This window comes from Sciurus vulgaris, assembly GCF_902686455.1.
Source record: "Sciurus vulgaris genome assembly, chromosome: 2".
Classification (NCBI taxonomy): domain Eukaryota; kingdom Metazoa; phylum Chordata; class Mammalia; order Rodentia; family Sciuridae; genus Sciurus; species Sciurus vulgaris.
The window spans coordinates 26,283,865-26,299,934 of record NC_136462.1 but is presented as its reverse complement, the minus strand read 5'-3'; the positions used below and the strand labels follow the sequence as shown (position 1 = coordinate 26,299,934).

The following is a 16,070-nucleotide window of genomic DNA, read 5'->3' as shown; positions in this document are numbered from 1 at the left end:
CGACCCCGGCCCAGTCCCCGGCTCCCTGGCTGGGGCGTTCTGGGGTCCGCTGGGAGGATCTTGTTGCTGAGGGCTTCCTCCTGCCCTGGACCTTCTCCTCCTCGAGTCAAGGCCTCCGGATCCACATGGATAGCTGAGATCTTTTCTTGGAGAAAGACACTTCCTCCTCACTCCAGCCCCTTGCTCTTCCCACCCAGTGCCACCCTCTCCTGCTGCCCTGCCTGTTTCTCTGCCTCTCTGTAGGATTTCTTGCTCGTGCCCATCTGGGACAGTCTTGTTCTCTTTCCTCCTGCTTCACCCTCTTGATATCTGTGTGTGTGCCTCCTTCCTCCTGTGTGTTCTCTGTTCCCCGCTCTGTCTAGTCCTCCTCTCTCCCTCTTCCCTGGCCTGTGCTCCTCGGGGCTCTGTGCCCGCAGCCAGGATGGGCTTCACTCTCCACTCAGTTTTCTTCACCCTGAAGGCCAGCATTCTACTGGGGTCCCTGCTGGGACTCTGCCTGGGCCTGGAGTTCATGGGCCTCCCCAACCAGTGGGCCCGTTACCTCCGCTGGGATGCCAGCACGCGCAGCGACCTGAGCTTCCAGTTCAAGACCAACGTCTCCACAGGGCTGCTCCTCTACCTGGATGACGGTGGCGTCTGTGACTTCCTCTGCCTGTCCCTGGTGGATGGTCGCGTTCAGCTCCGCTTCAGCATGGACTGTGCTGAGACTGCCGTGTTGTCCAACAAACAGGTGAACGACAGCAGCTGGCACTTCCTCATGGTGAGCCGTGACCGCCTGCGCACTGTGCTGGTATTGGATGGTGAGGGCCAGTCTGGGGAGCTGCAGCCCCAGCGGCCATACATGGATGTGGTCAGTGACTTGTTCCTTGGTGGAGTCCCCGCTGACATTCGTCCTTCTGCCCTGACCCTTGATGGAGTACAGGCCATGCCCGGCTTCAAGGGATTAATCCTGGATCTCAAGTATGGCAACTCGGAGCCTCGTCTTCTGGGGAGCCAGGGTGTCCGGATGGAAGCCGAGGGACCCTGTGGTGAGCGTCCCTGTGAAAATGGTGGGATCTGCTTCCTCCTGGACGGCCACCCCACCTGTGACTGTTCTACCACTGGCTATGGTGGCACGCTGTGCTCAGAAGGTAAGGTCCTCTCCGCTCCCCACTCATGATAGAGACCCACCACTGGACTGGGTGAGGGCCCAGATGCATGATAGAAGTGAGCTCTTTGTTAAAGTGCATCTTAGGCTGCCCATCAGAGAATCGGGCCCTGAGGAGGCAGAGGAAGCCTTTTGCTTGCTCTCAATGGAAAACCTACCAGATTGCAGCTGGAGGAGGATTCTGGCTACTCGACCATAGGCTCTGTACTCAACCCAGAGGGCTAGACGGAGAAGACTGCAGATCTGCTCTAGCTCGGCTCCTTCTGTGGCAGCATAGTTAGCAGGATCGACAGTGAGCAAGAAATTAGATAGAAATTGGCAAAGTGGCTGTTTCTGTCCTCATGACCCTTTGAGACTTGGGTGCTTGGGGTAGATGGGAAATTCCCCATCACTTCCTCCTTATGACGCCCAGCATAAGGAAGTCCTGTGCAGAGAATGAGGGTGGGTGGGTGGCAGGGTCCTGGTGCCGCCCTGTTATAAACCCAATCCTTCTGTTGTACATTCTAGAAGATGGGTGAGGCATCTAGGTGAAACCCTTCTCTCCTTATAATAATAATGAGGATTTTCCACATGAGGTTCTCTTTGAATGTGGTTCCCTTTCCTGTCTTATCCACATACTGAGAACAGTGTGGACAGGCACTGAGGTTGACTGGGACCTTGTTTACCCAAGCCCCCCAAGTTTCTCCAGCATAGCTTGGAGCACCCTCCCAAGTTCAACTATCACTTTATAGGGAGCAGGAGGGACTGCTACATAAGGGTAGGCTGCACTTGCCTTGTGCACCAAATTCTTTGGGAGATCAGATCTGAGAGAAGTGGCCCAGATTTTAATTTGACAAATACTTGAAATTCAAATTCCTAGACTCACTACCTGCTTAGATTGGGGTCAGAGAGACCATCAAGGTGACCAAGTGTGTGGAAACTGATCAGACAGGTATGTATCTTGGGTGGTTAGGAGGCAATAACTTGCATTTTTCTTGTCCTTCTTGGGTTGAGCCTTGAATTCTAGAGATGCCTTGTGTTGCCATCCTATGCTGGTCTCTTCATGGAGGTAGCAGCATGGTCTAGGGTGGAACAGTGATCCTCAACCTTGGTTGCACTTTAGGATCACCTGGGGGAATTTAAAAACATCCAGGCTATACCTAGGCTCACAGAATCCCGGGGTGTAGGAATCCAAGCATCTATATACTTCTATCGCTTCCCACACGACTCCAGTGGTACAGTCAAGGTTAAGAACCAGCTGGAACAAGGTACAGGGAAGTTGGGGATGTGGTCAGATGAGTGACTTGCTTCTGATTCCCAGAATCTCTTCATTCAGGTAAGGCCCTTCTGCCGTAGGAGTTTTAATTAAAGATTATGTTTGCAAGTGTTTCTTAAACATTTGTTAAACAGCCCAACTCCTGAAGCAAATTGTAATTGATGTAAACTTCAGCTACCAGTAGCTATTTAAAAACATTTTGAAAAATGAAAAAAGTTTCTTCCACAGGTGGTACGTGCTGGAGACTAGGACACAAGGAGGATATATTGGACACTGCACTGGAGGTCATGCCTGGGCTATTGCTGAAATGTTCCCAAGGCTCACTTCTTTCCTATACTACTGGGTTGGGCATCGTATCTCTCTTTCTGTGGGTGGGCTGTCCAAAGGGGAGATGCCAGACAGATATGTTGTCATTCCAGGACTTCTATTTTCCCCTGCTGAACTCATTAGGGAAAAAGGGGACAAGAGGGGCAGAGAGAAGCCCATCCACAAAAATCACTTGGGAAATGTGATTATTGAAATGCATTTCAAAGCAGGTGCCTATGGAGCTGACTGATGTTCCAAAGCTGCTTGTCTTTGGAGAAAGTTCTGCCTGAAGACGCTGACATGATCACTTGTTTTCTCATTTGCCCAAAGGATCTGTTCTGTTCTCAGAATGTACATTGGAAACTGGCGTTCTTCCTTTCTAGGGACCAGGGTGTTTGCAAGTGTGTTGTTAACTTGCTGATTATCCCTGATTGCATTTTTTGTGTTTTAAAAAGAACTCATTTCCTCTGGGCAGGTTTGGATCAGCACTTTTCTGCAGAAAGAATCTCTATACTGTATATGTATACAATTTATCTTTTCTCTCTTGTTTAGTTTTCTATGTGTGTGTTTTCCAGTCTCCAGTGGAATTTCTTCAGAAGAGATTGTATGCAGTAATTTTTAAATAGCTGAATGCAATATGTATATTTTAATAATTGTTCTTCCTACAAGGTTTAGATCACATCTTGGCCATGGATTGATGACTGTGTTTGTAAAAGGCAAACATACAACATTACTTATTTATCCTTCTGATGCATACGTGGAGTAAATTAACTGCTTAACAGTAACATTTGACCAGCCTGGAACACAACGGTGCAAAGGCTGAGGCAGAAATGGGTGGGGTGGGGAGTAACAGAATTTACTGTTGATAACTTGGAGCCTGTTGATCCCAGTAATTGTCATAATAGCTAATCAATCACAAAAATGCATCACAGGCGATTAGAAAATATCCATTGCCTCCACACAGTTGATTTTTAGAGGAAGCAAAAACTTACCTGTAACATTTTAAGGGCAAAATCACAGCAGCTGCTAAGTGTCTAGAAGGTCTGCATAAAACAAGATAAATAGCCTGAACAAACGCCTGCCCATTTTCCCAAGGATAATGTGATGAAGTGGGAAGTGAGGTTGTAGCCATCCCCCTTTCCCTTAAATTGTACATGGTATAGAACTGGAACCAGAGGACTTCTCTCCAGAGGTGGATTCCATGTATTTATCGAGCACCTGATTGCCCTGCTTTGCAGGATGGAATCTGCTATTTGATGGTGTGAGGGTTTGCACCTGGCATGAGAGATTTTTTTTGTGGCTTGGTGTTTAAGTAGTTCCAAGAACAGGGAGGGCTGGAGGGCTCTTGCCCCATCACATGGACATGGTCAGGACCTATTGGAGGCATCCTTTTTGGTGCATTAGCTGGTAACATGCCTGTGATGTTGCTGTTTCTGTGGCCTGTCTGGCTCTCCCATGCCTTGATGGCTCCAAAATGTCCCCATGATATACCCCAGGAAGAGTGCACAGATGGGCATCTCCTGTATGTGCTTAGAGCTCTGCCGATTCCCTGTTGGGAAGACCTAGAAGACACAAGATATTGCTGTGGGAGATCTGGGCTCAGGGAAGGAGCTAAAGGATGCAGTATGTTCTCTTTCATTTAGTTAAGGACTATTAGTTCTGGCTGCCCACTGCATTCTGCACAGCTTCCTTGGGAAATCTTTATTCCAAGACTCCCACCCCAATTAATAATAACACTGAACATTATGGCACACGATGGATAGATGGAGATGAGGTTCCAGATTTTTACCTGTAGGTGTTGTGTTTACAAATCAAATACATTGGTGTACAACCAGTAGTGATCTTGGAGGACAGAAGAAGTGTAGACAACTCAAAATGATTTAAAAAATATGCACGATTGGTTTGGAGTATAGCTGGTCAATGGCACAGCATGGCTTTTTGTTTAGCTTAGTCCTGTTATGGAAGCCTGGAGGCTTACTGGCCACTCACGGGGTAGCCTCGGCTCCTTCAGGAAACAGTCTCTTCATGAGCAAGGGTTTGTCATTAACTTGACATGAGTTTGAATGCGATTATTTTTAAAACATTCTTCGTTATGAATGTGCATGTATCGAATTTCTCAACACCCTTATGGCTGTGAAGCATTGATTCGCTGCCAAGGTATATAAATTTCAGTACCGGTTTCCCTGAAGAGTTCATTTAACACAAAGTCAGCCTGTTGCAGGGAGAGTAGAGTCGGGGAACAATGGAGAAGGGTCCACGTGTCCATCTCCCCTCCAGAACTTCATGCTATGGATCTACCTATTTCACATTGCAATTGTATGACCACAGTTTTGGGTTAATTTAGTGAAGAATCCTGTTCCACTGGTAAAGACGAAGTGGGTTCCATGTCTGCTCTTTTCCTCCTGACTTGGGTAGCTGCCCAGACCAGAAGTTGCTTGCCTTGAGTCTCATCCATTTTCAGTTGTCTCATCCTGTAGAGAAGTACAGTGGAGGGTGGTGTCAAGAGGGACCAGGGTCTTTTACAAGCACACCATTGTGAGGTGCCCACTGGGGACTATCCCCCATCCCTCCTGCTGCCGGAAGCTGACATCCTACTGAGGTTGTTTGATGCCTCTGTGTGGTCTTCGTAAGTCTTCCTGAAAATGAACTTATATTACTTTTCTTTTTATGGAGAATAGTGTGACTCTTCCCCCATCTCTCAAAGCCAGCATGAGGATGGGCTGGAATATATCCAGAGGAGACCGCTCACCCCTGAGCATTTGCTGAGGTCCAGAGACATCACACACGTAGCTGAGTTACAGTGATGGCCCCAGTTGGGGGCACTTGAGTAAAAACAGTCATCTCCCCTTCTCTCCCCAGTGCACACCCTGCTGACATTGTCACATAGCATTGTTCCTAATCCGTGTCAGCTATGAATGGCTTTGGATGGATGGGGACCACAGGGGAGTGGTAAGTAATCAGAGGGGAAGGAGAACTCCCTTCTGAATGCTTCTCCCTGGAATGGAGAAGGTGGCACAGAGGCAAGGCCTTAAAATGCACACAAGAGAGGGACCGCTGCTCCCTGCCTAGCATTCAGGCTGTAGATGGGCTCAGCCCCGGCGCTCCACCAGCCCAGCCAGCCAGCAGGGGCTGTCGCTAAACGGAGCCTGAATAGGGGTCTGATTGCTCCTTTTTCCTCCTCCCCTCCTGATTACCAAGTGAGATTTCCTGGGTATGCTGTATGCTAAATGGCTGAACAGCCGCCTGCCACTTGCTCCAATTATCCCTCTTTTAACTGCTGAGGGAAGAACAATTTTTCTAATCTCCCCCCTCCTATAACATCTCTGCCTTCTTTAAAGAAATAAGACCCTTCTTCCTTGTTCTCCCTTCAGCGGGGTGAGCACAGCCTTTTCCTTTACAGCAATTGCACACCAGCTGCGAGCTGCAAAGGGGGCGGGCAGTGGGTGCTGCTCTGGTCCAGATTCAGTGAGGTTGAGGGTCAGGCAGGCCTTTTGCCAGGAGCCTTGGAGTGGCACGTGAACTTGCATTTGCATTTGGTAATGAGCTACCACGGGCCCAGCACCGGGGGCTAATTATTTGCAAGGCCCCTATCTCCCTTTGCAGGCTGCCCTGGAAAGATGGTTTCCAGTTCCTGGGGCAGCTGCCCATCAGCTGTGTCCTCTCCCTCCTTCACAAGGCAGAAGAAGTGGGCTGTGGGCTGTGCTTGGGGGATGGGACTAGCCTGCCCTTCCTCACTCGTATTGCTCTGCACTCTGTGGCTCTGCAGAGTGGGTCATGGCAGTAAGACCTAAAAATGAGCTGAAGCAAGAGAGGCTTTGGGGCAGGGCTCTGAAGGCTGAGTGTCCTTCCTTGGACAAAGTAGAAATAACACTACTGTCACCATTATTCTTATTGACTACCTGACATCATAGTGCACAATTGTGTTTTAACTTGTCCTCCAAGACTCCCATGAGGTCAAAATCATGAACTAGCATCATTTTACAGGTGAAGAAACTGAAGAGCAGAGAAATTTGGAACTTGTACTAAGTTTAACTTGTACTAAGAGTATGCTGCTGGGATGAAAATAATCTGTCCACCCAACAGATTGCATGTCTTTGGAGCAGGTTTTTGAAGCTTCCGTATCTTCATTAATGATAATAATAATAACAGCAGCGGCTAATAATCAGCATGTGCTCCAAACCCACACTAACTACTTTGCATTCATTAGCTTTGTAACCCTCTAAGTACTCTGGACAACTATTATTTTGTAGCTAAGGAAACTGAGGGACAAGAGGTGAAATAACTTGTCTAAGATCACACAGCAAGAGGCAAAACTGGAGTTTCTATCTGGGCAGTCTAGCTTCAGAGGGAACATTCTTAACCACTATGTTATCTGGCCTCTCCGTAAAGTGGGGTCATAGAAATCAGACCGTATGGAGTGATTGAGTACATTCAATGAGATAAAAACATATAAAGTTATCTGCACAGTCTCTGGAAAAAAGTAAGTTCTCACTCTGGGCTCTTGGTCTCTGGACCCAGGTAAGAATGAACTATGCATCGTTTTGGATTCACAGACGATTTCCTGCTACTCTACCCCACCATGTTCTTTTAGCCAAGTTTGAAAGGTGGCAGAGGAAAAAGGAGATATATCTCAGGAGGATATAAAAGCCATGCCGCTGCTCTGTTGCTCCTGCCCAAGAGCATTAGGTAGCTGACAATGGTTGAGCCTGTTGGCTGTGTTCACATTCTTCACCCTGCAGACATGGTGCCTGGTCCCCACAGTAACCCAGCAAGGCAGGTAGAGCAGGCTTTACCACCCCACCAAATTGCCGAGGTGACAGACCCAAAGTGCCACTGACTTTGTTGTGGTTACGGTGCATGAGGGCAAGCTTTGGTGCTGCCTGTTGGGCAGGCATCTCTGGGACCCTAGAGGCCAAACCCCCTACATGACACTTTACTTCTGTGTCTAGCTCCCTTCATGAACACAAATGGCCATGTCTCCATCACGAAATGGAGCGTTACTTCCCTGGATGCGAGTGATAAGCAAAATGTCAAACTCCTGGCACGAGAGGTTATCAGCCTGGCCAGTCCCAGGAGATTTGCTCCTCCTGGTCAGAGCTACAGAGGATGTGAGAGAAAATGAAAATGAATGAGTATTCAATTTCTACCCTCAAGACCCTGGTTTGCAGTGAAGAGACCAGGGGGCGGCTGGAGCCCCGCTGCAGCACACGAGAGCGTCGCTGGATGGGATGGGCTCTTCAGACTTACCTTTGGTTTCAGGTACCAGCAGATGCCCAGCATCCTGCTCAGGGTTGATGGTAAAAGATGGACCCCTGGATCAGTCTGTCAGGCTCCTTCTGGCTCTCTTGTTACCTTCTGTTTCTCTTCATACATCACAAAACCAAATCTGCATTCCCTGTTTCTTCTCCTTTTCTTCTTCGCGTGTGGGAGGGTGAGCTGGTAACAGAGGTGGATTTACCATGAAACAAAATCTTTTGTATATTCTCATTGGCACCGGCCCCTTCCAAGTTCCTGTACCTAATTATGAATTTGTGAGATTATTTTTCTTAAGGACTCCCAAATATCACAAGCTTCAGGATCCCACCCCCAACCTGTGAATCCACCTCTGTGAAGACGACACATTGCTTTCTGGTGACAGCAATGTTGATCTGGGTGTAGAGGCGATTCCCTTCACCATTGACCTTCATCACAGACACAGTTTTCATTTCTTAGCCATCAGAGGTGGACGAGTCGTGGCTAGGAAGTGTGGGAGGATCTGGAGCACATGGGAAGATCACATTGGAAGGGGTGGTGGGAGGAAATACAGAAAATATCCAGTGGGGTAAAGACAGGAAGTGTTTGGAAACGTTTGCTGAAGATTGAGAGGAAGGAGTTGGTACTTCAACAGAGGAATACCTCCAGTCATCCTCCTGAGGTTTTTCCATGCTTGGTGTGCTTGACCCATGGCAGCTGGGAGTTGCTGCAGGTGACAGGCCGGGGCCTGCGGAGAAGGACGAGCACAGCTCTGTAGACCTGTCTCTGTGATCTGTTTGGGAAGTAGCATCACCGATGGGTTGTCGTAATTACCGTGTCCAGAAACTGGTGTCTTTGGGTGACCTATTTAAAAGCAATGCGAGGCCCCCCTTAAATGTGTCATTGTCTATATTTGCTCTCAGACCTTGACTGTCATTCAGGATGTTCCTAAATAATGTATTTTCCAAAGCAAAGTTGTCTTTTGTTATAAACTTAGGAACCAGTAGTTTTAAAGACAAATGGACCCCAGAGTCATCCAGCTGAACTACCCAGTTGCCCTCCATGACAGACCTCACTTTGCGTCCAGTCCTGGCTGTGGTGATGCTTTCCACTCTCTTGGGGACAAACCCTGCAGTGTGTTGGGTACATGAGAGCCTAAATGGGTTGGAGGTAAGGAAAGGCAGGGACAGGAACTGTAGGCCACGAGGAGCTCCTGGGTCACATCTCTGAGTTGTGAATTACCTTTAGGATCCTTTGGTTTGACTGAGGTTCTTATTGAAGTGTGGTATCTTGGTAGCTAAGAAGATGATTCTGGGAGGTTTCCTTCAAGTTTTTCAATAAGATGCTCTTCATCCCCTCCTCTCCTGACATTTTTGCCTCTCACCTACCCGTCTGGTTCTCTGGAAGCCTTTCTGTTTGTCAGTGTGAAGTCTTCAGAAGAAAGACTCAACAGTCTCATTGTTGCTGGCCACGCTCGGGCCGGAATCTCTACCCTAGTGCATCACGGACAGTTCTTAACCTCTCCCGCAGGTCTGATTGGAAACGTGTGGGCTGAAGAAGAGAGAAAGTACAGTGAGAGCTTGTTTAGCTTATTTATTTAGTAGTTGCTTTCAAATAAAAATGAGGACCTCTGCTTGTGAGGAGAGAAAAGAAGGAAAGCAAAGCCAAAACCACTTATTTGCGATCCAAACAGTGGGAAAAGGGCTGGGCAGGAGAAGAGGTCACCAAACGCTCATGGCGTCTTCTTTGCAACTCATTTTCTCAGGCTTCTCCTCTTCTCCTGATGAAGCCCTTTCTCTTGCAGGTTAGTCATGGAGGCCTAAGGGAAGGGGGAAGAGGAGGCTTGGAGGGCACTGGGCCTCTGACCCATGGGATCCCTGGGGGCCTAACCCTTCCACAGCCTATTGCTACATCTGGGTCAGGAAAGCCAGGCTGGAGTTTAGGCAGAAGCAATGTGAAATAGTGTGGGGTTCTGTGAGTTTATTAGTTTTAAAGAGGCATGCTGGAATTTGAGGGGACTCTGGTGCTGCAGAAGTAATCTGTGAGGGATGAAGCCCAGATCCTGTGACCTTCCTAGAGGATGCTCATACTTTTGTATAGCCTTCTAGCTGGGTCTTTGCCCTGCGTAGTGCTCTGAAAATCAAGGTACCTTGAGGAGAATCATAGGATAATCAATTTAAGAAGAACTTTAAAGGTCATTGGGTCTAACTACTCATTTTTCATTCTCTTTTCTTTATAAGATGAACCCCCCTGGCCCCACAACACAAAACAACCCTAGACAATTGGGTGGCAGTTCCGGAACTTGGTGCTTTTCAAGGCAGCCTAATGTATCTCTGATCACTACTGAGTATCAGGGAACTATTTCCTATATCAGGCCAAAGTCTGCTTCCCAGTAAGTTCCTCTTTGTTCCTCATTCTATTTAAACCAAACTGACCTTTGCAATGGGCCATGTGGGTGAGGGGGATGGGTGGGTGGGTATGTCCCAACATTTCTGGATGATGTCCTGTAGGAATTAACTCTGTATCAACGTAAAACTCATAACAAATTTTCTAATATGGCACCAGCAGTACACACACCACTGAGTTATGTAGAATTAACTGCTTGTGATTAATCCTAAACAATGTGGGAGGGATTTTGTGGGAACAGATTTTGATGTAAGCAGGTGATTCATCCTCCAGTCATTTCGCTCCTGGGGAGCTTGCACCGTGGAAGAGTCTTGGTCAGCCCCATCTCTGGCTTTACTGCTGTGCCTCATGTCATCCCCCTAAGATGAGCCATCTTCCTCCATTCTTGGGTAGGTTTTTGCATCTCTGAAATTTCAAGGAGCCCGTGGAAATCCCAGATCATTCTACAGTGAGATGAGAAGTTCTGGAATGCACTGGAGTAGAGGAAAGGGGAATTGGATTGGACTTGCTTGACAAGACCAACCTGGTAGTCAGGGTCAAACATGCCAACAGAAATGAAGATTTTGCTGAAAAGCCTAGCAGGATGTTTTATTAAAAAAGAAAAGATAAGGGCCTGAGATGAAGCAGTATTGAGTAGTTGCTCCTGGAAACTGGCCTTGGAAGCATAAGCCCTATTCAGAAATGTTTCCTGCTCTGCCAGGTTGCCCAGGGTGCCCCATTTTTTGGCATTGTTGGGAGAAGTCTTTCAGGGAGAGGGCTTAGGCAGGGCTAGAAGATGTCACTCCCACGATGGCCGAGACTGGAAACCCACCAAGCAAATCCCCTGCTGCACCCTAAAGGGGGTGAAACTAGTCCTGGCTCTTGGCCACCATTTCACTGCTATACTACAACAAAGAAAAGGGAACTCATCTCAACCTTGTGTGGTTTAAAATAGTTTACTTTTAAAAGAAAAGTCCACAGACAACATTTTGAGTTCAAGCAGTGAAATGTACATAGAGTCAATGACTTTTCTCCTGTGGTCTCATTTTTCTGTGTATGTGCTGGGAAATGGGTGTGACCATCTCACACCATCGTGTGGTAGCTGCCACAGAGGCAGAGGATGGTTGGGTTTCAGTTGCTGTGGAAACTTTGCTGTTTGCTGAGCCCGATGTTGAGTTTCAGTCTCACATTAATGCAGAGGGGAGCTATTTTTTTCCTCATGTAGAATATATAACCAATAGCGATATTCTAATGTGTCTTTTGGCTTCTTTGACTTTCCTGTTCTTAATGCAAGTTGAGATTGCTTAGCTTGGGTTTTCCAATTCTTGTTGCAGAATGCATGTGAGAAGGCACTTTTGGGGACCAAAAAAATGTGAAACCAAGCGGAGCCGGGGCTCCATTTCCCTTTGCTAATTAATGTACACACAGGCTTGTGCGTGAATGTCATGCCTGACAGGAAGCAGGTGTTCAGTAAATGCTTGTTGCCTTAATAAAGCACATCATTGTGGGGAGGGGTGTGTTCATGGTTTATATGTGTACATGTGTGTCTGTGTACATCTGTGTGTGCATGTGCCCACTAATGTGTGGTGGGCAGATGCAGGTTTCTAGGAGTGTGAGCTCAAAAACATCCATTGAATCAATTAACCAGTGAAGTCAGAGATTACCTGGACCCCATTGGCCACCATTGGAAACAGCTTCTCTCTTTCAATGGGAAAAACAGTGCATTTACCTTGGAACAGTTTTTATTGAATCTGTGTTAAGCACATACACATTCCACTTGGTTTATCTACTTGAGAATGCACTGGAAAGACTTTTTGTTGTTGTTCTTTACAAACCAATGGTTTCCTGTAACAATTATAGGCAGCAGCCAGCCTGGGACCATGTAAATGCTTGTGGAAGGCTGTTGGAGGCAGGCTCATTGTTGTCACTGGAGATGGAGAGGCTGCCTTTGCTCCTGTGGATTCCCTGGAGAGACAAGGCTCACTGGGGACAGGGTAATTGTCCTCAGATGTCGGCAGAGTTGCCATATAGAGAAGGGAGTGGGTTCCCGGGCAAGAAAGTCAGAGGAATCAGCTACAGAGGAAGCATTTTCTGATGGTTAGTGTTGCTGGCCCACACAATGCAGGGCTTTGCCAAGCTCTGTCACTGCAGGGTGCGGCAGGTGTCGAGGGGGCAGCCACGGGAGGCATGCGCTAGACACACTTGCCTCCCAGGATCCCATGGCTCTGGGGCTCTTGGCAACCAGACCCACCCTCCTATGTGCCACGTACCTGCTCTTCCTTTCAAGAGGCTGGGCTGGGGAAGCCTGTTTTCCAGATCAGTGGCCTCCAAACGGGGGTGAATATAAGACCATCTTGGGGGATGTAGGAAGGAATCAGTAAAGTACGTGGTTAATTTATATGTCAGCTGTTTATAAATAAATAGACCTCTATTGGGGAGGCCATAGTAAAATTATTTTTTCTAATGAGCCAATGGTTCAGAAAGGTTTGGAGGCCACTAATCAGCATAATACTCAAATCTACATTTATTTCTTTCTAATTGGTTATGGTGGCTCCTGTAACAGTCCCATACCACCAGGCTTGTGGGGGCAGCTGGAGGCTGAGGCCTCAAGCATTCCTGAAGCCGTGGTGTGTGTTGGGCTCTTCTGTCCTCAACTCTGTGCATGCTGGTCTTGGCTGATGTGGCAGGTGGTCCTAGAGGGCCAACGGGAAGGGTCTCAATCACACCTCCTCCTTCAGAGGACCCACCCTGTTCAGGGTTACTAATACTACCCCAGAGATGATTTCAGTATAAAAATCATATGAACACTTGCTGGGGCAACTTTGGATTGTATGAAAGAACAAAGTCTGTGAAGTATCTTCAAGTGCTTTGAGAAGAAGTCTTCAGTATAATCATCTGTTGGTTGGAATTGTTCATTCATTAAACTTTCACTAAGTGAATGGCCATTAGGTACCAGTGTGATCCCTGTCCTTGAGCCTCTCCTGGTCTGGTTGGGAAGCCTGTCAGGAAAAGAGGTACAACACATATCAGTGTTGCTATGGTACCTGGAAGAATGTTTGTCAAGTAGCTTAAAAGGTAGAGTCCCCCAATTTGGGGTATATGAGTGTGTGATTGGGGTAGGGGGTCAGGGGTGGAAGGAAATTTCACAGAGGAAATTCTTGTGCGGGACTTGAGAGTTTAATTGGCTTTCAGGGGTAAGAGGGCATTTGGGAAGTTCTAGAAATGGACAAGATGCTGTTTGCAGTAGTTCGTAGGATTGAATGTAGCTGGCCAAAGAATTGAGGCCAGTGGGAGGGTATGAGAGAAGGATTTAGGCAGGGTGGGCCCTGAAAGCTTTGTATGGGTTTTGAATGTTATTTTTCATTTAAATGGGAGCCTTTGGAAGTTTTTCAATTGAGTAGTGACAGAGTCAGATTTTAATTAATTAATTTAGCTACTGGGGATTGAATCCAGAGGTGCTTTACCACTGAGCCCCATCCCCAGCCCCTTTCATTTTTTATTTTGAGACAGGGTCTTGCCAGGTTGCTTAGAGCCTCACTGAGTTGCAGAAGTTGCCCTTGGACTTGCAATCCCCCTGCCTCCTCCTCCTCCAGAGTCACTGGGATTACCAGTGTGCTCCACTGTGCCCAACTCAGATCTGAATTTTAGAAAGCTGACACTTGAGGCAGTTTCTGGATGGATTGGTGATTGGAAGGCTTAAAGTAGAGAGGCCAGATAGAAGCTGTTGTGTGGTTTTGGTGAGAGAGGCTATACTGGAGGGGTTGAGATGGGAGAAGGGTGATGGCAGAGATGTCAAGAAGAACCTAATCATTGGGTAGGCATGAACTTGGATTTTGGATTGAGACTGCCTGGCTTTGCCACATTCTACTTGTGCAAACTTGGTCATAGGACTTCACTTTTCTTTTACCTCTTTCATTTTCGCCACCTGTGAAATGGGATGATAATAGTGCCCACCACGTAAGATGGTTATAAACTTTTAATAGTCCTTCATCAGACATTCCCTGAGTGAGCAACTGTTAGGTACCAGTGTGGTCTTGCTCTTGAGGATCCTAGAGTCTAGTTTGCCACATGTAGCGAGCCTAGAACAATGCTTGGCACATAGCAAGCCCTGAGTGAATGTTAGACAACACTATTATTGAAAAGAAGAAAGAGGAGCTTTGGTAATATGCTCTCCTTTTCTTAATCTACAGCACAGGGAGGTTAGTGGGAGGAGCAGGTTCAGGGTGAAGGTAAGAGGTGAGGAATACATTTTGGTTTGGACTTATCTCTCTTTCTCTTCAAGACCTGAGGGACCCCTGGAGGAGATGTATGTAGGCAAGTAGCTCACCAGGGCCAAAATGGGTCTGGGCACAGATGTCAGGGTGGTTGTTCTGGGGGTAAGGGAAGACTTGGAGATGTAATAGGAACAAAAGAAAGTTCTTAAATTCTTCACTGGTGAATAAATGAAAAAAAAATATACCCTTTTCACCTGGTTGAAATTGAGGCATGCATTTGAATACAATCAACCAGTTTAAAATATTGCATCATTTAATTTCAAAAACTCTTCACATTGACCTTTCTGATACTTTAAATTAAGCAAGATTTGTTCATTTGGAAATATTTCCACAAATAGAAACTTCAGTCTCAGATGTGTGTGAGGAACCTGAAGGTTTTGGGTGTTTTGGGCATGCTTCTTAGGACATCAGAATTCCATGGGAATCAAGGACTCTGAACGGGGGGAGGGGGAGGAAACAGGAGGAATGAAGCAACTTTCCCAGAATCAGCAAATTTGTGTTCTGATTTGAACCTCTTGCTGCTTGAATTAAATACGAAATTTCTTGGCCAAGTTCCCCCCCCCCCCCCCCCCCCCGAGAGTCAGGCACTGAACTCCTGGGGGCATCAGCACTAAAGTTCCCCTCAAAGCACCACACCATCTCCTGGGATTGGGGAGAGATTCCTCTAACTCTGGTCTCTGTGGGCTGAAAGACCAGGAGGCTTCCTACCAGAGATGCTGGAAGTCCTGGCTCAGCTAGTGGTGTAAGTGCTAGTAATTAATTCACTTGTGGTTTTTCTATCTCAGTCTAGGGTGGGGTGCTTGGAGGGGAAGCAGAATTCTTTCTTAAGGAAATCAAGGCTCAGTTCTCCTTTCAGGCTTGCTGCCTTCCTCTTGCCTTTGACTCTCTGTGACTGGGGGTGGGGTGGTGTCTGTCTCGGAATGCTTGCTCTGCATCAGTTTTCCAGGAATTTCAGGACACAGGAATTTTCACCCAGCTGTGTTGTGTGTTGCTGTTCAGCAATCTGAAGTTGCTTATCCAGCGTAAGTCAGAATGGGGAGCCTAGGGAAGAGGGGGGAACGCCTTCCAACATTTTTCTTAGTAGAAGAAATTGAGGTGTTAGGGGCCCAGCTGGTGTGTGACTGGAACTAAGAAATGGAGCCTCCGTGGGCATGCATGCTCACATGAACCCTCTTACTGAAACCTTCTGATGTTATTGGAAAGGTACCTCCTCCTACCCACTCCAGCCACACAGGCTTACTGTGTGTCAGAAGAGACACTGGGGCAAAGAGTGGTGAGCCAGACAGGCATATCTTCACACTGCTTAATTAACCAAGCAATTAGAAACTGAGGGATGCTCTGAGAGGAGACATGTGTACGGTCTCTCTGGTTTCAGGGGTCTCTCTTCACACCTGGCAGAACAAAGACCGTGAAGTTCAAGGGTATGACCAAGACGCTCCAAGGCTTTTTCTGGACTCAAAGTTCTCAGACT

The 16,070-nt window shown here is 47.3% G+C and overlaps 1 protein-coding gene across 19 annotated transcripts in view; it reads left to right on the top strand.

Moving 5' to 3' along the window:
- The first annotated feature begins 380 nt into the window (after positions 1-380).
- Positions 381-16,070, top strand: part of NRXN3 (neurexin 3) — a 1,486,572-nt gene continuing 1,470,882 nt past the window's right edge. For all 19 annotated transcript variants that reach the window (XR_013761785.1, XR_013761786.1, XM_079126730.1 and 16 more), the window contains exon 1: positions 381-1,130. Coding sequence is in view for 17 of the 19 variants with exons in the window: in XM_079126730.1 (XP_078982856.1) it covers positions 422-1,130 (709 nt within the window). In the remaining 2 variants the exon portion in view is untranslated. The remainder of the gene's footprint in view (positions 1,131-16,070) is intronic.